At 33.7% G+C, this 21014-nt stretch overlaps 3 protein-coding genes across 6 annotated transcripts in view; 2 read left to right on the forward strand and 1 right to left on the reverse strand.

Annotated features, from left to right (window-relative positions):
* LOC408618 (furin-like protease 2) overlaps window positions 1-9208 on the reverse strand; it is a 382021-nt gene extending 372813 nt beyond the window's left edge. For both annotated transcript variants that reach the window (XM_026442677.1, XM_026442676.1), the window contains exon 1: window positions 8378-9208. The gene's annotated coding sequence lies outside the window, so the exon portion shown is untranslated. The remainder of the gene's footprint in view (window positions 1-8377) is intronic.
* Window positions 9209-9975: 767 nt separating this feature from the next.
* Window positions 9976-10988, forward strand: LOC724233 (40S ribosomal protein S17). Its single transcript, XM_006561912.3, has 3 exons — window positions 9976-10075; window positions 10368-10519; window positions 10674-10988. Exons 1-3 carry the CDS (start codon window positions 10073-10075, stop codon window positions 10912-10914), a joined length of 396 nt encoding a protein of 131 aa, XP_006561975.1. The 5' UTR covers window positions 9976-10072; the 3' UTR covers window positions 10915-10988.
* A 1133-nt stretch (window positions 10989-12121) lies between these two features.
* Window positions 12122-20290, forward strand: LOC408619 (ubiquitin carboxyl-terminal hydrolase 3). Of its 3 annotated transcripts, XM_392160.6 has the most exons (6): window positions 12557-12647; window positions 17011-17158; window positions 17668-18454; window positions 18992-19234; window positions 19477-19670; window positions 19987-20290. In XM_392160.6, exons 1-6 carry the CDS (start codon window positions 12557-12559, stop codon window positions 20147-20149), a joined length of 1626 nt encoding a protein of 541 aa, XP_392160.2. In that variant the 3' UTR covers window positions 20150-20290. The 3 variants fall into 3 exon arrangements, with proteins under 3 accessions (XP_006561976.1, XP_392160.2, XP_026301539.1); XM_006561913.3 differs by lacking the exon at window positions 19987-20290 and having other exon boundaries at window positions 12122-12647; window positions 19477-19985; XM_026445754.1 differs by lacking the exons at window positions 12557-12647; window positions 19987-20290 and adding an exon at window positions 14939-14963 and having other exon boundaries at window positions 19477-19985.
* The last annotated feature ends 724 nt before the right edge of the window (window positions 20291-21014 follow it).

Below are 21014 nucleotides of genomic sequence, written 5' to 3' on the forward strand. Positions count from 1 at the left end.
ATATACGGTGTTATACAAGAGATAAAACAAAAATTAATATGTAAAAATATTAATTTGTAATTTATTAAATTTTTAAGTTAAATATACGAAGTGAAAGCTGAAGAACTGATTAGATACATAGCACAAAATAATGATTTTTAAACGTTGTTATTAAATTAAAAACGAAACGTTTCGTATTTAAGCCAGATAAATTTATGTGCTTTCCAAAAAGATTTCGTTCCGTGAATAAACTTTTTGATCCCTGATTTATTCCTAACGAAGGTATCCCGTTGACTTGTAATATCTTTCCAAAGATAAAAATGAAAAATCAGCGACATTAGGGAATCGTTATATATTTTTCGAAAATACAATTTCAACGCAACTCGTTAAAAAGAAAGAAAGAAATTCAGGTTGAATTAAAATCAATAATGTAGAATGCCTTTTTTTTTTTTTTATACATATATATATTTTTTGCACGTATCGTCCCACCGAAAGAAGGGAAGAGAAACAAAGAAGAAAACTCGAGATAAAACGAAGAGCTGGTTCTTTCACGTTCTTAAGGAGGAAGGGAGGCACGCCTGGAAAGATTTCGAAAACTGTGTTAAAGCCATGAAAGCGATGAAACTCGCTGGATTCCACGGGCGTCCGTGGAATTGGAATCAAGAGACGCGACGGGCGAGTAATCAGAAACATCGGCAAGTACTCGTGGAATACGGGGAATTGTTCGAAACAAGAGGAGGAAACAATTTCAAGATGGTGGATAAGTGAAAAATGAGTAGAATATCAGAAATGTAATATGTTTTTCGAGATTAAAAAAAAAAAAAAAAAAAAAAAAAAGATTTATATTATCAAATCATCCTTTCGTAATGGATAAATAAATAAAGCTGTGTCCGAAAATATGCATTTATAGATATAAACTTTTTATAAAAAAAATTTAAATTTAATAAAAAAGAATTTAATTTTAAAAATTGTAATTGTAAAATTAAATTAATTGTAAAAATTGTAATTGTAAAATTAAATTAATTGTAAAAATTGTAATTTTAAAAATTGTTGATTGTAATGTATACGTGTGTGGCATAATAAAGGGTGTCCCGAAATTAACGCAAGATTTGAATTTGCCGCCATTTTTGCATTAAGTTGTTGGCAAGCCTGAAAACAGAACAATTTGACAGTTGAGAGTTTAGGATTGGTAAAAATGGAGCGTTATACGATGCAACAACGTGTCTTCATTATCGAACAATATTTTAAAAATAATAATTAATTTTGGGACACCCTTTATATATATAATGTTTTCTATGACGTAACGCGATATGTAAAATCGATCCAGAAATGACACGATCGAAGAGAATAACGTAATAAACGCGATCGATAATTTTATATTTTTCAAGCGAATGATGATAATTAATGTAATGTAAAGTTGGGAATGACGAACGAATATTTTCATGGAGAAACGAGAAGATTGAAAAGGGGAGGGGTAACTAATCATGGAAGTAATCAAAAAAAATTTCCAATTCCGTATTGTGTATCATTCTGATTTTCAAAAAAAAAAAAAAAGAAGAAGGGAACAGACAATATTTTTAGAGAATCACATTCGCATTACACGGAAAAAAAAAAAAAAAATTGGTTTTACACAAGCATACACCCAAATATTTGTTATACCAAGCGCATTTTTATAAATATTGCACGATCTACATACGTCCAACGGTATTGAAAAATGTTGCCCATCCGAACGCCATTTTTTATTTACAGTAAAAAAAAAAAACATTGCACAGAGACATATGCAATGAAATCGCTGTTACCAATACAGGAACTCGACTCAAATTTTAAATTTTTCACTTGTAAATACCATTCTAATAACTTTGAAACGGAATACCAATTTTCATTCAAAACTATTATTAATTTATTATACACAACTGCTATATATATAATTTCCATTATATTTTTCCACAAAATTAAATTCTTGATTTTCTGAAAAATCAAAAAAATTGCAGAAATTTAAAGTGTAAAATAAATTCTACAGATCTAAGAATTCAACTTTAACAAAAAAAAACTCAAGATACGCTGTTGCGAGTCGATCAAAACATTGGATTCCACGAGAATCGTAACAGAGAGAGTCCTTGATAAATTCTTAGTACATAACTACTTAATATTGATCGAAGAAGCAAGCGCACGTAAGTAGAAATTGTATCGTGGTCGAATACAAGAATTTTCGACGAAACATCAAATCGAAATAAATGACGAAGAGAAGGAACGAAGAGGAGGATGAGGAGGAAGAGGAGAGGAAAACGGTCGGTGATCTAATTTTGATCGCGAGATACATATGTGTGCAGGAATAGAGAGAGAGAAGGCACACTCGCGAAACTTGAACGAGCGATGGTTGGTTACAGGTGAAAAGGAGAGGTTGATATGCTTGGGCGTATTGTCGATATAGAAAGGAGTTGGGCTTCGAGTTAACCGCTCGCGAAATTGCCGTTAGACGTAATAAAGTTTAATGGGGGAAGAGTCGCGAACGATACGGTTTTTTTTTTGTTTTCTTTTTGTCTTTGTTTCTCAACTGGTAAACCTATTTGATAGTTCTAACTATTCTAAGGGCTGGTGTTCGAAAAAGAGAGAAGAAAGACCGAAGAGGGATCGCTCTCAAATATATTCGCGTTTCAAGGGCACGGGAAGAATTCTCGAGAGTTTGCTCTCAAATAATATAAAGATATAAATTTAAGAGAACTCAAGAGAGTTGTTCTCAAATGTATAATAAGGATACAAATTTGAGAGAGAAGAACTCTCTCGAGGTTTTTCCCTCGAGTATAAACGGCAGAAATTTGAGAGTATTTCTCGGGTAGAATTTTACTTTATTTTAAACGCAATTTCATTCCAATCTCAATAACTCGATCTTCGATTTCTTCGCATTGATTCGTCGTTAAACCAATTTACGTTGATTGTTACCTAACTAAGCCAATTTCTTAATAACGTCTTTTTAATCGATCCCGGTTATAATCAACTCGCTCTACAAAGCTAATCTAAACTAACGTTAAATATTAAAACGCTTGGATTCTTATTGCTACAAGAATTAAATTCGATCCAAATTTTCTTCTAAAACTATGATTCCACGAATCTGGTAATCGATACTCGGTTGAAGAAATTGAAATATTGAGAGAATATAAATCATAAAACAGATGAAAATAAACCTTTATATCTACTACATCCTGTCATCCAGAAATAGTTGCATAACAAGATGAACTTCCAATCCATTTTTATCCAATGTTACAACATTGACAAGAACCTAATACCCATGTATCACGCGTTAAGATACTTTTCACCAGTTCCAACCAGTTATTAAACCTTCGTCGAGGGACGAATCAGCTTTATTCGCCATTCCATTTTTCCAACGTATGCTTGCAACGTATAGGGCGTATCTAAACTTTCGAGCACAAAGGAACGGAAGTTCTAAGGAAGAATCGAGCGTGCTCGAGGAACAAACGTGGAAGAAGCAATAGCGTTATCTAACAACTGATCGGATCAATGACAAAGTGACTTGGACGGTGACGTCAAGATGAGGTATTATTAACGGAAATTCTAATCCGTGGTAGAAAATCGACAATGTTTACGCTGCGATCGCTTGCACGAGAAAATTTATAGAATATTCGAATCGTTCTTTCTAAAATCTCCGTTCGTTTAAATTACACACTGATTTCGATTAGTAAAAAAAGAAGATAAAAAATTTTTGGAAAAATCGAGGCAATAAAAAATGTGCAAATTAAATCTCGATCATTCGTTGAAATTATTTGCCGAGAAAAAAATCGGATTTTTGGAAAAATTTTAAAAATTGAAAATTCGCTAAATTATTGACTTTAATTTTTTATAATAAAAAGATAAACTTGAATTTTGAAAATATTTTCAAAAAATATAAAAAAAATCTGAGAAGATCTGAGATCTTCTGAAAATCTGAAATCTGAGATAGAAAATATTGATGAAAGAAAATATTTTCAAAAATCTGAGATTTGCAATATTTGCAAATAAAATCACCATTATAATAATAAATTTATTAATAAATATAAGATAGAGAAATGATGGAAGAAACATTTAAATTGTTTTTCTCGAGAGAATATTCGAGGAACAAAGAACGAATCCGTAATCAGAAGAGGAAATACCAAGAATCTGGTAATTAGAGGTTAGGATAACCGTTGAAATATGGTGGACACGCGAGTATGACACGAGCCAATCGCAATTAGGCCTGCGAAACGTGCAACTTTGTCGCGTGAAATAAGCCACGGAGGAACAGCTGCACGATATTTCTGTCCGTAATTACCGAAACAGCTTGGAGTAATTTAGAAAATGTCCGTCAAAAGTAGGAAAAGTTTTCTTGATAAGAAGCTAACTTCCTCAACGAATTTTATCCCCTTATATCGAAAATTATCTGTCGGCTGATCCTCTACATTTGATTGAGAAAGTATTAAATTTTAAATTTTAAAAAATTAATTTTACGATACGATAATGCGAAAAGAAAGAAATGTATAATAATTCGATTTGTAAATCTTCTTTATCGTTCTGATTTATATCGATGTTTAATTTTTTTTTAATTTTTCATCAAAAAAAAAAAAGAGAGAATATTCTACTATTCGAAAATTCGATTATTTTTTATTATATCAATAATTTCCTTTTCTCTAATTCTAGACGGATTAAACGCCCTAAGATTCTCGAGCAAGAATATTTTCCTATTCACACGTGCAGAAGCTTTACAATGCACAAAGGTATAGCGCCGTTATAAATAAGCGAGACATGATGCAAACGAATAAACTTGTCGCTATATCCTTAATAAATACCTCGAAAACGCGGCGAAACTGCGGACAAAAGCAGGAAAACGAAGAGAAAGAGAGATAGAGCGAGCGAGTGAACGAGCGAATGAGCGAGAGCGAGCGAGTGAGCGAGCGAGAGAGAGCGAGAGCAAGCGAGTGAGCGAACGAGAGAGAGCGAGAATGAGCGAGTGAGTGAGCAAGCAAGAGCGAGCGATAGCGAGAGCGAGAGAGAGAAGTAAAGAGGGAAGAACCGCGAAAAACAAGGAATATTTAACGTCCGAATTACGAGTGATGACGCGTTAAACAAGTTGGTTTAACAAGTTGCGTCACACAGTGGAAAAAGTAGAGAAAAATTCTTACGGATAAACCGTCAAGAAACCGCGAAGGAGTAGAGATACGTAATTCGAAAGAAACGGAATGAAAATAATTTTTAGTATGGACGCGTCGTGTTATTCACTGTCGATAAAATAGGATTGAAGGTAAACGGAACTTTATAACACGGGATGTTTCGAAATTAATGGTACGACTGAAAAAAAAAAAAAGGGATAAAATACAGGCAATATTGGAATATTTGTATTATAAACAAATATTTTATTAGGTAAATAAATAAAATTTGGATAATGAGACTAGTAATGGAACGATAAATTTTTTTCGTAAAAATAAAATTTACCGAGGTTGAAAATTAACAATTTTTCTTTTTTTCTTTTTTTTTTTTCAAATGTACGATCCTTGCACGTCCAGTTATGCAATTACTACGATGAACGTGCAATAACTAATCGAAGACATGGAAATAAATTAAACGTGAATTTTTCCCCGAGTTCTTTTGTCTCTTTTGCAAAGAGTAAAGTGAAAGGTTAAACATTTTCTAAATTTAGTTTCCTTTTAAAATTAATCATATTTATGCGGCACGTGAAAGGAGAGATGTAACTGTTTGTAAGTTCAAGAGCTCATTTTACTTTGTTACAAAGCATTGAAAACGCGGTTAAATCGGGGACACACGGACATAAGCCAAACGTGATTTGAATATTGAACTATTCAACCGTATGAATAGTTCTTTCTTTTTAGGAAACAAAACGAGATATAATTGAAAAGGAAACACGCCATATAAAAGAGATAGAAAAAATTCTTAATTTCGCGATCGTGTTTCACTTCGAAATTTCACCCGAAGAAATGCAAATTATATCTCTTATTTAATTTTTTTAAAAAAATACGAATCGAATTAATGAAGAATTTCCAATGATTTTCCATTTTTACATAATAATAATCAATAATTATAAATAAATGATTTAAATTAAACATAATTATGGTTCCATGAAACTATGTAGATAGATAATTAATTTTAATCAATATTTTTCATCTTCATCCTCGTTAATTTGACATTAATATGTTGTAACGCGTGATAAAGTACACTGGGATACATGTACTTTATACAGGATAGTCAACTTATTTTTATTACAAAAGTGTTACAGACTTGCAACTAGGATAATAAAACCAATGATGGCTAGAAACGAGAAAATCTAGTCAACCGTGGAATCTGTACGCACACATTTGAGAAATTTTATTTTGAAAATTTATCATTAAAATTAAAATAAATCTATTGATCATACGTAAAAATTAAATTAAAGTTTCTATTCTATTATAAATCGATAGATAATTAATAATTAATAATAATAATTATAAACATGAATATTATGTATTTTGGAATATGTATAACACGTTTCGATGCATTTGCGAACAACTGTCTTGCGTACCGAATTCAATTACCAATGTACAGGAAGATGTTGATGACGACACATTGAACAAACATACGTCTGACCAGTTTTAGTGACAACTAAATTAATGAACGTTCGAATGTTAATTCGTAAATTTAATCTGCACATGGATATCTAGAAGCGTATAAATTTTAACGTTTTATGATTAAAGATTGTGTTAATGTCTTTATTAATAAAGAAAATTTAAATATTTGTATAACATTTTAATATTCAACGTATTACGAAATGATCGAATTTATTATATTTAATTAATGAAAAGAAACTATCGTAACGACAATTATTTATAACAAATATTAATCAAAAAATATTTTAATATTTGTTATTAATTAATTAAACATATTGACATTAATTGAATAATTTATACTTTCATTTATAATGAAATAAAAATTAATAATTTGATAATACTGCAAATCATAATATACTTTCAAAGTTTACACGAACAATCTTTTTCGAATAATTTATTATATCTTCACAAGATATTACCGTTTATTTCGCAAAGCAAAAATCACTTTACAAGTCGTAAATTGTACTTTCTTCGCAAATAACGTTATTACACAATTAATATTATTAAAAACTTTTAAATATAATCTATTTGCAACTTTTTGACACGTATTGTACATCATCGAATATTCTAGGAGGTATTGTTCTTTTTTGATAATTATTTCGCAAAATAATAATAAAAGATTAGTAAGAGTAAATAATAAAAGAAAAACCATTTCATAATTCGCGAATTATTATTTTTAAACGATAATAATCACATTGTCCGTAATAAAAAAAATTATATAGCCGATAATAAAGTACCCTTAATATCGACAAGATTATAACCAATCACGTTCGTAAACATACTCCAATTTGAAATCTAACGGAAAACGAGGAAACGGAGAATCCAAACACGGACATCACGACCATTCTATACGTGTAAGTACACATATATTACCATATATATCACTGACAAGTTGAACTCGTTCGATCGGGATAGAGCTACAAGCTTTTTTGTGGTGAACTCTCGAAAAGATGAAATTGCACGTAAAGAAGAATGCGGAGAAAGAAAAAAAAAAAGTTGAAGCGAATCGCGATGGAAATGATGGATTTTGATAATTATTTGCATGAACAAAACGTGAAACCATAATTGGTTTGAGGTCAGAAAAGAATGGAATGACTAAAAGGTTTTACACAAGCCCGCATGATTAGAACGCGACATTGTGATATTTCTTTAGCGATGTTTCATGCATATGATACATATTCGCACACATGCGTGTGCACACACGATGATTTTTCGCACGCCACTCGCTTTGGCCCAAATTACACACGCTCGTAGCTTCGCGAAACGCTCTAAAGCCAGTTGCTGCTTTCACAGCCTTTTTTTTTTCTCTTACACAACGCGTACACATCGTACATTCTGTATGCGAATCACGGTCAGCCTGTATTTTCGACGAAAGTGAAAGAATTGAGATCAACGACCTTTGGCGAGGGAGAAATTCACAAAAGAATATCGACAGTTAAAATATGCTCGCGTTTAACATTAATTCTTAAGAGCAAAAACGTACAACCTTAATCAAAAAACAAGACGGAGAAGTTTCACGAAGAGAAAGTCTGTGGTACACGAGGACGTCGTAATGTCAGCTGACAGGAACAAGAACTGCGAGAAAGAGCCGTGTAATCGGTCATTGAAGAGAATATTAGTCGATACATAGAGGCATAATGAAAACATAACCGTGATAGATGTAGAAGTGACAGGAGGTTAGTCGTAAATAATGCGACATCAAATCGTATACATTTTGATGAACAAGAACGATGACTATGTTTTCCGTGTAATTGAATAAGAAAAATACTTGCCTGTTTAAGTTGTAAGCACACGGTGTTACAGGTTTCCAGGTTGTATAGTGAAATTCCAGCGATCTTGCGTCTACGACACAAATGTCACCGACTTTGGCACACGATACATACACAGAACGACTATGTTTTGGCAGTGGTTCGCGGCATGTTCTTCCGGCACGAGGTCTACGACGAGGTTAAATAGACGTTGACATGTGCGCGATAGAAAAACACGACGGCACCCACGCACTATTCGGAACAAATTGTCAGAAGAACGAGGCCGAACTTTCGAACCGAACTACCGATCGTTCCGACCACTACAGACCAAGTGTAGCACCGCACTGACTGCTCTCGCCGTTCACCAAGGCGATAAACAAACTCGTCGCCTCTCCCTCGCGAGTCTGCCCTCCTTCTCCGATGCTTTCTCCTTCTTCCTCCAATGGACTACTATCCTGTTTCCACGGACAAACGCCAACTACCGTACTGCTGAAGCGAAATTTCGGTCTTTCTCGCACCGCGGCGTTCGCAATATGGTTTGATCTCACTCTCATTACTCTGTCTCTTTCACTCTACAATTGTGTATCTTTCTTACTTTCCCTCCCTCTACTTCGCTGCTCCGTTTAATGTACAGTGCTGCCGCCACACTTCGTTCCCACATCGCATCGCATTCTGTCACCTGGCGTTTTTAATTTTCTGAAATTTTATCAATGCTCTGTTACAACTGAATGATATCAGTTGATAAAAAGCATTTGTACTTTTAAAAAAACTAACTGTCACTCGCAAGAAAGGCAAATGAAACGTATTTAAGCTTGTTCCATGACGCGACAACGCGATGCACGACATGTTTTGAGCCACTGACGTTCGGTACTGGTTTGCAAACAATATTCATGTTACTGGCGCCACCTGGTGCGATCAATTGCAATATAATTTTGTTAAAAAAAATTTTGTTAAATTTTTTAAAAATAAAAATATCTTAATTTATTAAATGAATTAATATTTTAAATTATAAAGTAAATCATAATTGCAATTAAATATTTGTATAAAAATATAATTAAATTTTCTATATTCTATATTTTTTCTAATATTCTACGTTATTCTATATTATCTTCAATAGAATATATTAAATGTTATAAATATAAAGAAAATATTACGAAATATAAAAATTGTCTTACAATTAGAAAAAAGTTTTTTTTTAATAAAATATTTACTAAAATAAAATTGCAACATTAATAACGATTGAAATTAAAATTAAATTTTATATAAAATTATAAATAATTCTTTTTTACCGACAATTAATTTTTGTTTACCGACAAGTAATATATCGAAGCCTATAATTTATATAATTTTTAAAATTTGATCTCCTTTTTCACAAACCGAAGAATTTTGTAATTTTATCATCTGATGATAAAATTAATCATACTTTACCGCTAGATGGTTATAATGTTTTGATATTGATGAATACAATTTTTTAGAATTGTGCATAATTAATAAAAAAAGAATGAATATTGAAATAAAGTCTTGAATTATGATTATAATTATAAACTATTTTGAACTTTCGAAAGCTAAAAGATTTAATCTAAAGAACATTTTAAACATAATCTGACGATAATTCAAATAGAAAAATTAGTTCTCTAGTTGGCCGTTACTGTTGATAACTTTGTGGCGATACTGTATCTCTTCCATTTTGTAGTTTGTCTTTACGGAATATTAGTCATCATGGTGCGTATATTTTAAAAATCAAAAAAAGTAATAACAATCCGTTATTAATTTCACAAAAGAATCATATAGCAATATATTGTTAATAATTTTAAATAAAAGAGTTATAATATTAATGGTTAATGTGTATTGTAATATTTAATTACTTATGTGATTTATAAATTTTGAGGTTATATGGATGTGTTTAGTGTATCGAATATTTTATTTCTAGATTTATTAATCATTTATAAATGAAATATATATATATATAAGATAGAGTGAATTTAAAATAAAAACAATACAAATATGATTTTAGAGTCGCGTCAGGACCAAGACGGTCAAAAAGGCCGCAAAACTTATCATCGAAAAATACTATACTCGATTAACCATGGACTTCCATACAAATAAAAGGATATGCGAAGAAATCGCTATTATTCCTAGCAAATCTTTGCGAAACAAAATCGCCGGGTATGTATTTTAAAAAGTGATTATCTAATATAAATATATTGTAATTATATATTGTAATATGTATATTGTAATATATATAAAAAGCAAAAACAGAAAGTTTTGAAATTCAGTGACTGAAAATATATTTTCTAATTTTTGATTTCATTGTTTTCAGATTTGTTACTCACTTGATGAAACGTCTTAGACACAGTCAAGTACGTGGTATTTCTATCAAATTGCAAGAAGAAGAAAGGGAACGCAGAGACAACTATGTTCCTGAAGTATCTGCTTTGGAACATGATATTATTGAAGTTGACCCAGAAACCAAGGAAATGTTACAAATGCTTGGATTTAATAATATCCCAGGACTTCAACTTACACAATCTCAATTACCACCATATAGCAGACGTTCTTAAAATTTATTTGTTTATATTAAACAAGATTGTTAGTGTTGCATTTTTCAATAAAATTGCAAGCTGACATTCTAAAACTTTATGTTTTTAAATTGATTTTATCATTCTACCATACAAAATACACCATTCCTCAATATTTATACATATTAATTTTTTATGGTAAAAAATAGATCAATATAAAATAAATTTTATAAGTTATAATCAACATATCTTATTACATATATTTTTTAATAAAAATAATTGCATTTATTAAAAGAAAAAGTATAAATAAATTTCAAAATCTATGTATAAATCTATGTGTTTTACGAGATAGTGAAAAGTTTGAAATAGAAATGCGCATGCGCAGAAATCGGCCATTTTAATTGGACTTGGTTCTATTTATTACATTATGATAGTTATTAAAATTAATTTCTTCATCGGACTTTTCAATCTTCTATAAAAATTATAATAATAAAAATAAAAAATTATTGAAGGATATTAACATATGAAATATTTAATTATATATTTTAATAAAATAAATATTTTGATTTAAAAATTCATCAAATTTATATTAGATTTGATATTTTTCATAGATTATATATGCATTAATAACTCTAAATTTCTATTATTAATCTATTATTTTTAAATTAACAAAAAGAAGAAAAAACGATACAGTCGTAAAAATTCTACGTTATCGATTTTTTGCTGCAATTATAATTTACTTTAATATGCATAGCGTAAGCATATAATTTATATTAATATTTAGAATATGTATTTTAATGTATATATGTATTATAAACGATTTTTGCTTTCCTTTCTACGAAATGAGTCACTCATTTTACATCGCAAATATAGTAGTAGCAATCCTATCTCTGATATCATATTTATCAGCGATACCATTTGCTTGTGGTTCAAATTGCGAAAAACCAGAATATCATATCGAGTCGAGTTTAGAACGTTAAACATTTTACAAGAGATAACGCTCAATAAGTCCGCGACTGCATTGTGGTGAAATGCGTCGCCCTTCCAAAGCGCCCACGCGCTTAGGCCGGACCTGGATAAGTTGTTCAGAGGCTGCGCGACCTAGCACGATCCAAGGCTAGGTAGCCTAGCACAACCTGGTGAAAAGAGTAAGGTTGAGAAGAAAGAGTAAGAGAAACGGAGAGAGTAGCTGTAATCACACGCCTGCGAATGTTGGAACTCTCGGGAGCAGGGAGGAGAGACCGTACAACCGGCGAGTCAGTCGACTATTAGTGGTCTGTGACTCTGGAGGTAGCCCGACCACCGCAGAACCGAGCCCGACGCAGCTCGGTTGCGTTCGGTCGGTAGTCGGGGCCAGTCGGGCACTCCACTGCTCTTTTCGGTCTGGTCGTTTTCCTCAGTCCGTCGTCGTTACGCATCGAGAACAGTTGCATTCTTTCTTTTTCGTTAAAGACAACGAATAGTACCCATCTTTTTCCGCACTATGTGACGGATATTAGGGGGCACCGAGCGTACCCCGCCTTCTTTGTATATCATTCCCACCCTATCCTGCCTGCCACTACTCTCCTTTGCCCAGAGAGAGAGAAAGAGAGAAAGAGCACGTTGTAAACGCAGGCACGTACGTACGCAGGCACTCGCCGACGAAGGGGCCACGAGGGCCCCGTGGAATTGTGCTTAGGAAAACATGGAGTGTCCACATCTTGCTCAAAGCGTCCAATTCGGCGGTAACGACGTAGAAGCGAATTGTACGAAGGATCTACCATTCGTCTGTGCAGGTAGGACCTTAAAAAAATCCTTTATCCTTCTAAAAACTTGAAAGAAGTTGTATCTAGAAAATTAAACCTGACCCTCTTTCTCTCTGTTCCTCGACCAATCCTTTCTTTTCAGATTTTATTTTGCACGTCGGCTCGATCTCGATCTTTCCTTCACTTCTATTGTCTCCCATCTCCTTTCCACTCATTTCTTTTGCGTTCTTTATTCGTTCTCTGTTTCTCTCTTTTTCTCTCCCTGTTTCTCTCCTTGCTCTTTCTCTTCCTCTTTCTTTACCTCTCGTGACCGAGGCCCCGGCCGTTCCTCTCGCGGCCTTGAGCCGTCGTAGTCGACAAGATGAAACGAGCCATTTCTATTTCCCTTTAAAGAAACTAATGCATGTTTTCGAAAAGTATAGCAACATATATGTTTGTGTTTGCTTTGTATTTCACAGTTAATACACGCGAGTATCGTTGATGGACGCATGACTGTACGTACCGTAGTTCGTATGCTTCGCGAATCGAACTCGTGCGAATATGTACATCTCTCCTCGATATAAACGCGAATGTGTACGTGTGAATACGTATGAATGCGAGACAAGTCTTGCACGCATGTGTGCGAATGTATATGAAAGTCCACTCCTTTTCTTCGTGTATTAGTGTATATACAATATAGTGGTATGTATATGTATCCTCCGTTCATGGGTGTCTCTCTACGGACCGAACAAGAGCGTCGTGGACGTGCGCGTGTGCATCGTCCTGCTGGGAGTTCTCAGTATGCGGCGCGGTCGTCATTGGAAAATCAATACCAGACGGCACTAATCAGCTGGCCTGAGATCTGTCATTAGAACTCGCCAGATAAACGTGCTCATCGTTCAACCGGACTATTCCCGCCTTTCGTTTTTCCTAATTTTATCCATTTTCACTTGACAACTCGTTTCAAGATTTCTTAAGAATCGGCTTAAAAATATATTTGCAAAATCAATGAAAAAGAATGATAATCTTATAAATATTTTTTTTTTTTTTTTTTTCATTATGATATGCTTTCTTCTCCACTGCTCGACTCTTTATTCTCTTTACTCTACTCGCTATCTTTGATACTATATTTATCCTGAAATAAGCGCAATACTTTTATTGCATCCATTTAAATCTCCCTTTCCCTTGACATGCTCTTTCTCTTGACTAAGGATCTTCGTATATAGTTATTGATAGAAAATTTTATAATAGAGACTTTTTCCTCTATAATCGATTTTGGATTACGATACTTTTTTTCTTTTAGCGACCTCTTACGGTAGAAAGGAAGAAGCGTTTTCACAATCAGCATAGTCTCGGCCGAAATTTATAAAAATTGAACATTTCTTCATCATTTAATCGTAACAAATTCTTTCAAAAAAAATTAATCGTTGAGTAAACAAAATACATTTTATAAATGAATTTAACATTTTGTAGTGTAATCTTTTTAAAATCGAAAGGAAATCTGTCGCAATTCACAAAGTGTATCCATCTTCCGTTCGTCATCTTCGTCAAGGAGTGAGAAAGAGAAAGGAACGAGAGCACATGAAAGTAAGGGAGAGGGAAGAATAATGGAACGAAACAAATAGTCAAAGAGAGAGCTTTTCATAGCTAGCTGTGCTGTAGTGCGATCGATGAGTCAGACTAGGGATTTTTTTGCGAACTTTCGATTGGTCAGTTCGATTCGGCACGCGGTTCCTTGATTTCGTTCAAGATGGACAATGTTACACGATTTCACCACTATCGTCGTTGTCGTCGCTACTTGTCATGTTCTCTCGAGAGATCGTTCATGCTCGACGAATCGCAACGTATCCAGGTTGCAAGATCAATTTAAATATCCCTGTGGTCTCGCGAGCCAGAGTGACGCTAGTAAAAATTACCAAGCCCGACTCTCATACGAGTCACGCAGGAGAAAAATCGTCCCTTGTGGGCTATAAAAGAACCCCATGTTCCACACCTCTTCTCCCCCTCTCACCCCTCTTCTGCCTCTTTTCCTGCGCTGCAAGCTGGTTCGGGTACGACGTTGCAAAATCGATAACGGCGTCGTTGCTAATCGGATGCCTCGATACGAAGTGCATTGCTCGGGAAACGAATTTTTTTCCGTTCGTCGTTCTTCTCTTCCATCAATATCAAACTTAATACTGTTGTCGTTGTCATTTTTCCTTTTATCTATACGTACCGTGGCTCGGACAATGCGTCGACGAAATTCTTCGACGGCGTAACACGCAGTAGGCGTGGCGAATCGAATCGTTCGTTACCAAGGCGAGAAAGAGATGGAACGATGACAAAAGAGATAGAGGAGTAAGAGAAGCGCAGAATATATGTGTACAGGTTAGATCGCTGTCGGTTACCCTTCGAGTTTTTTTTTTTTTTTTTCACGTTTCACCTTGGAATTGTCCGTTAACATTATCAAGGAAATTTTCAAGTTTCATCACACCTATACACGCGTTTATCGACGATTTTCGTTCGATTTTCGAACTTAGCTGCACTGTGACGTGATCTTCCAAGAATATATCGTGATGCACAGTTTCCACATGAAATTGCGAATTATCGCCGACTTTCAAAAGATATTCGTTTCATAGTCCGTAACTTGATTATTTTGTAACATTATCTTTTTCTACGATAATGAAAGTTTAATTATAGTAATCCAATAAACTTTATGATACTGTTTACAGTATATAGTATTATTTTAATTTAGAGAATAACAATAAAATAATATATTATTTGTAAATTTTTCGAAATTCATTTTTTTTCTCAAAATTTTTTTTTTCAGATTCAAAATTGAAATTGTATACGCAAGAAATTGTATATGACGTTTCAAATTATTGTTCGTGTGTTACCAATACGTCTTAAATATCGTTGTAAAACTATCTTCGAATTTGATACACAAAAGTATCTATTCTTTCATACATACCAATTGAATAAAATCTTAAAATATATATATATATCATATATTTTTATCGTTATTTTTAAAATTTTTACAAAAAATAAATACAACGATTATGTAATTTTCGATCAATGTTTCTTCACTATATATAAAACTCTTGGTTAATTAAAATTATGCGTTATATATTCCACAAGAAAATAGGACAAAATAATTCGCATAGGGCGTGGAACTATAATACTTCTTACGTGAGATTGTAAAATAAACGCTTGTATAGGTATATAGGATACGTGCTTCTGGAAGATTGGATTTCAGTTGCTTTTCGTGCGGCCGACCAGCGTCTCAATTTTCATGTTCTCGCACTTTTTGCATCTAACAATTTTACATTTTTTTTCTCTTTTTCCTTTCGTTGTATATATTGTAGTTTATTTGGATAGCTAAAAATAAACGCGTATCAAGCGGGGCGATGTGTACATTCCAGTAAACACAAAGGAATAAAAAAAAAAAAAAATAATCTAGATCAATTCGATTCCAACGATTTCGAATTTTATCATCGATTCCAAGTCCAAAGTTGCCTCCTCGTCGCAACTTAATTGCAGTAACGCGTCTTCTCTTGAAAATGAGATCAATTAAGCTAACGCATGTGCATTGCTTGCTTCTAAAACTGTGGATATATGTATATATATCGCGGTGTTAGAAAAAAAAAAAAAAATGCGCATGCAAAATCTCAAACGTGATAGCACTGCGAGACATTTCGCGATCGATCGACTGCGAAGGGGGTGTGTCGAACTACCTTCCTCCCATTCACCCTGGTTTTACGCGCTCTCTTGAGAATTACGTAAGCTGAGACGAAAAGATGGTACACACCGACTTCGAACTTACATTATACAATTGGTATATATTTATATTTTTGTTTGTTTTTGAAAAATGTGTAAATATAAAAAAAAATGTTCGAAATTTTATAAAAGTTGCAAATAAGTTGGGTAAAAATCAGAAAGAGATCTAGAATATTAAAAAAAAAAAAGAAAAAAAAGTGTTAAATTAATTTTCTATGCGCGTGAGTAAAAATAAATTTCAATTTAAAATTAATAAAATGTTTTTAATGGATAATATTAAAATAATGTCATTTTTACGATGTAATTTTTAATCGTGTAACTGTAAGAAGAAGTATAAAAAATTTTAATTTATCAATCTTCCTGCTTTCTACAATCTGCACATGCCCATTGAATCTTTAGAAGGATTTTAATAATATGGAATAAATGAGATTAGTGGGTCAATTTTATCTTATTTTAAGAAAGTAGTAATATTACCATAGAATTCGATATAGGAGGAATAAATATGGAGAAGCATTGCTCTCAATCTTTGTTTTAACCCATTTAATATTACTTCCTTACTTTCATATTATTTTTAATATTAGAATGATAATTTTTTTTTTTTTAAATAAAATTACAAAATGCAATGCTTTTATCGAACGTATTTTGTTATTGTCGATAGTATGTGGCACCGAGAAAAGTACGTGGCTCTGTCTGTACTGTGGAGCCATTCACTGTGGACGATACGTGGCAGGCCATGCATTACAGCATCACGAAGAAAATACTCAACACTGTGTTTGTATCGACTGTGAGAACCTGGCAGTATTCTGGTAAGTTAAACCCTTCGCTTTCGCCATTCTCCGCAACACATATCGACGATCCTCCTCTTCTTCTCATCATTGATACGATTTTTAATCTCGCCCACTCGCATTTCCCTCCAGTTTCTCTCAGTTCATGTTCAACCGTCTTTCCTTTCTTTTCTCCTTTTTTAAACAATAAAAAAACGAATATGAAACGAATATTTTCGAAATGTCTTGAGTTTCGAAATTCTCAACTTATAAAAATTTTATTACTATCCCTTTTTTCTTCTTCTTCTTCTTCTTTCCATCCTATCATTTCGAATTTTAAATTTAACGTTTTAATCGTCGCGAGAATGGCTCACGTTCGAGCGAACAATGCGTTACACGATGATAAGTCGTTGCCTTACTTACAATCAGTCATTTATCGAACATTTGATACCGAAAGAAAGAATCCAACAGCAGCTTAAGCGCTTCAATTACTTAACTATGCCATCTTCGTCGTCGAACAGCCCGCGCTTACAAAGGCACGTACGTTTCAGTTACATGTGCGACGAGTATGTTATCAACGACACGACGAGCGGCCAAATCGAGAAGATACGTCGCGCCACCTTCCGTAAAGACGAGCACAAAGAGAACGAAGAGAATTGGAACACTTCGCCATCTACGACGCCGTCCTCGAGGAGGGAGAACAGCGAAGATAACGACGCGGACGCTTTATGGAAGGCAGAAGTGGTCGTAAGGAATCTCCGGCCGAGGACAGCGCGAAAGAGGTTACATTCGTTGGACGGAACGAGCGGGGACAATAGGCCGGCGACAAAGCGTAGGAGCTCGAAGATAACCAAGGAGAAGAAAGTCGTCGGGCTGAGGAATCTCGGCAACACCTGTTTCATGAACGTCGTGCTACAATCGTTCAACAATATCAGCCATTTTTGCGAATATCTCACGCAGATGCCGTGTCTCGAAGGTATACCGTTCGACGAGCCGCCCACGCACAGAGGTCGAATCGTCACACCCGGTAGAGCAAAAGAATTCATGAGCGACGCCCTGCTCGCGGAAGAGTTGAGAAAGGTTCTGCTTGGCTTGAATCTAGGCGGTTCGAATGGCCAGGCGATATCCCCCGAATGCCTTTTCCTCGTCATCTGGAAAGTCGTGCCAAGATTTCGGGGCTACCAACAACAAGACGCTCATGAATTTCTCACCTACATGTTGGACAGACTACATACGGAACTTTTGCAATTGTTGCCCAGACTGGGACACGAACCTCTCGGTCTGCGCGGTAAACAAAGCATCGTCACAGCTGTGTTTGGAGGCACTCTTCTTAGCGTGGTAAGTCGCCGGATTAAGTTCTCGGAGGAAGCTCTGTTTAACCCTCGAAATAACGGACTGATCTGATCTGCATTACGGTCGGCAGATGCTGTATCATTTTGATCCTTGAGATACATATATATCGTATATGTATATAAAAGAGAGAAAGAAAAGTTTAGTATTATTAAAAGTCGTATTTTTTGCTATTCAATTCAATTCAATATATTCAACAATATTTTTGGATTTATTTTTTTATTTTTCTTAAATTTAATATTGAAACATTCTTGTTATGGATTTATCAATAATGATAGTGTTTCGTTAATCTGTGTTACTTGAATATTCTATTACCGGCCATTTTCTATGCATGACACTTCATGGATTAAAATGATCCGGCGTTCAACGGACGAGGGTTAACGCGTTTCCGGCTACACTTTGTTATTTCAATGCGGAATGATGGGAGGGAGTGCCGAATTAACATTTTTTTGGAGAGTCATTTTATTATTCATTTTCTTCTTGGGAGAAGCGCGGACAAATTATGGATCGCGTTTCCTCGCGCAGGTCCACTGCATGAACTGTCGTACGGATTCCAAGACGCACGAGCCCTTTCAGGATCTTTCATTGGATATACCGGACAGATTGCAGAGACGGACGAAAGAGCAAGAAGAGGTTTGCAGTCTCACGTACAGTTTAACGAGATTCTTCAAAGTTGAAGAGCTGGCCGATAGCGAACTATACTTTTGTGACAATTGCATGGGGAAACAGAGATCCACTAAGAGGTTCTGGATACACAGGCTGCCTAATGTTAGCATACATTTATTAATTATGATTGCAATAAAATTAATTTAATAAAAATTTAGCAATATTATTTATTTTTGCATTTTTTTTTTCAATTCTTCAGATATGTTTTATTTTTTATGTAACCATGTATTTTTTGTTAATCAATCAATCAATCAACTTTTGATGGAATAGAATTTAATATATTTTTAATATTTATATATATATATATATATGTATATGAATGGTGATTATGTGTTTTATTTTAGGTGTTGTGCCTTCACATTAAAAGATTTAGGTGGTGCAATTCCTATCGCTCGAAGGTGGATACACAGGTGGATTTTCCAATGAAGTCACTTGATATGTCTGCATTTACAGTGCGTGGCGTGAATGGAACAAAATTGGGCGCTTCGAATAGTCATCTGTATGATTTAGCTGCTGTTATTGTGCATCATGGTTCTGGGTATGCTCTAACCTCTTTTTCCATGTTAATTCTTCTATGTAAAGTAGAATCAAACTTATTTTACATTTTATTTATTCTCATATTCGTTATTACCTTTTTATTCTTGTATATTTATACCTTTTCCATCTTTCATATCAACCTATTGTATACGTTGAACATAATATTACAAAATATTGTATTTATTTATAAGAAGCAAAATTCAATGGAATCAGTGTAATCACAATTCACAAATATTGTAAAAAGTTATCTTCTTATTTATTGTATAACGATACCAGTATATCTATTTTGACAATAAACGTTGGAATATCCATTTTAGCGCTGGAACTGGACATTACACTGCCTTCGCTGTTCACGATGGACAATGGTTTCACTTTAACGATAGCTCTGTACGACCAGCAACCACCGACGCGGTCGCCAAGTGTAAACCTTATATTCTGTTTTACGTGCGGAAAGAGTTTTCCATTCCACCTCCTTTGTGACGTCGTTTCCCCAGTCAGTCCCGTCCTGATGATTCGAGCTTCGACGACGATGACGATGAGATGACGAAGAAGCAAGCGAATTCGAGCACAAGAAGTTAAAAATGGTGCATACAATAAAAACTGGCCAAACTGAAGAATCAATAGAATCAATATATATATATATATATATATATATATAGGTATATATATATATATATAGTTTCTCGAAGTTTCTAAAAGAGAAAGGAAGAAAGCAAAGCTCGTCTCTCTTTTGTTTTTTTTGTAACCAATTTTCTGTTCTCTTAAATTTTTAGCACGATTGATCTATGTCACGTGGCTTATATTTCATCAATGATAAAAAATGACAAATACTTAATAGATATATTTTTTGTAAACTGAGATAATCGGTTGCTCAACATCGTATAGGAATTTACTAAATGTTATAATAATTAGCACGATGTAAGAGTATAACGTTAATCACGTTCGAATGGTCGTTTGAAGCGAAACAAATTTTGATTGTTCGCAAATGGGCGACTGTTAATTTTTAGTTGTTATTATTTTAATTTTTTTTTAGATTATATACATATATATGTATTTTTTTTTTTCGTAGTTATTGATCTTATATGGTCCATTTCAGTTTCTTTTTTCTTTTTTTTTTAGATCGTATCAAATGATATTTTTTTTTTCTTTTTCATATTTGTTGATCAATTATGGTAAATTAACCAAGTATTTGGATATAGTCCTTTTACGGTAGATAAAAATACTATAAGACTACACCATGCATACCGATTAGTTGTATACGCACATGAACATGTAAGGGATATAGCACGAGAACTGAGAGCTTCCTTTCCCTTTTTAGAAACATTAGAAAAAAGCAAAAAAAACA

The sequence above is a fragment of the Apis mellifera genome, linkage group LG1 (assembly GCF_003254395.2).
Source record: "Apis mellifera strain DH4 linkage group LG1, Amel_HAv3.1, whole genome shotgun sequence".
In the NCBI taxonomy this organism is placed as follows: Eukaryota; Metazoa; Arthropoda; class Insecta; order Hymenoptera; family Apidae; genus Apis; species Apis mellifera.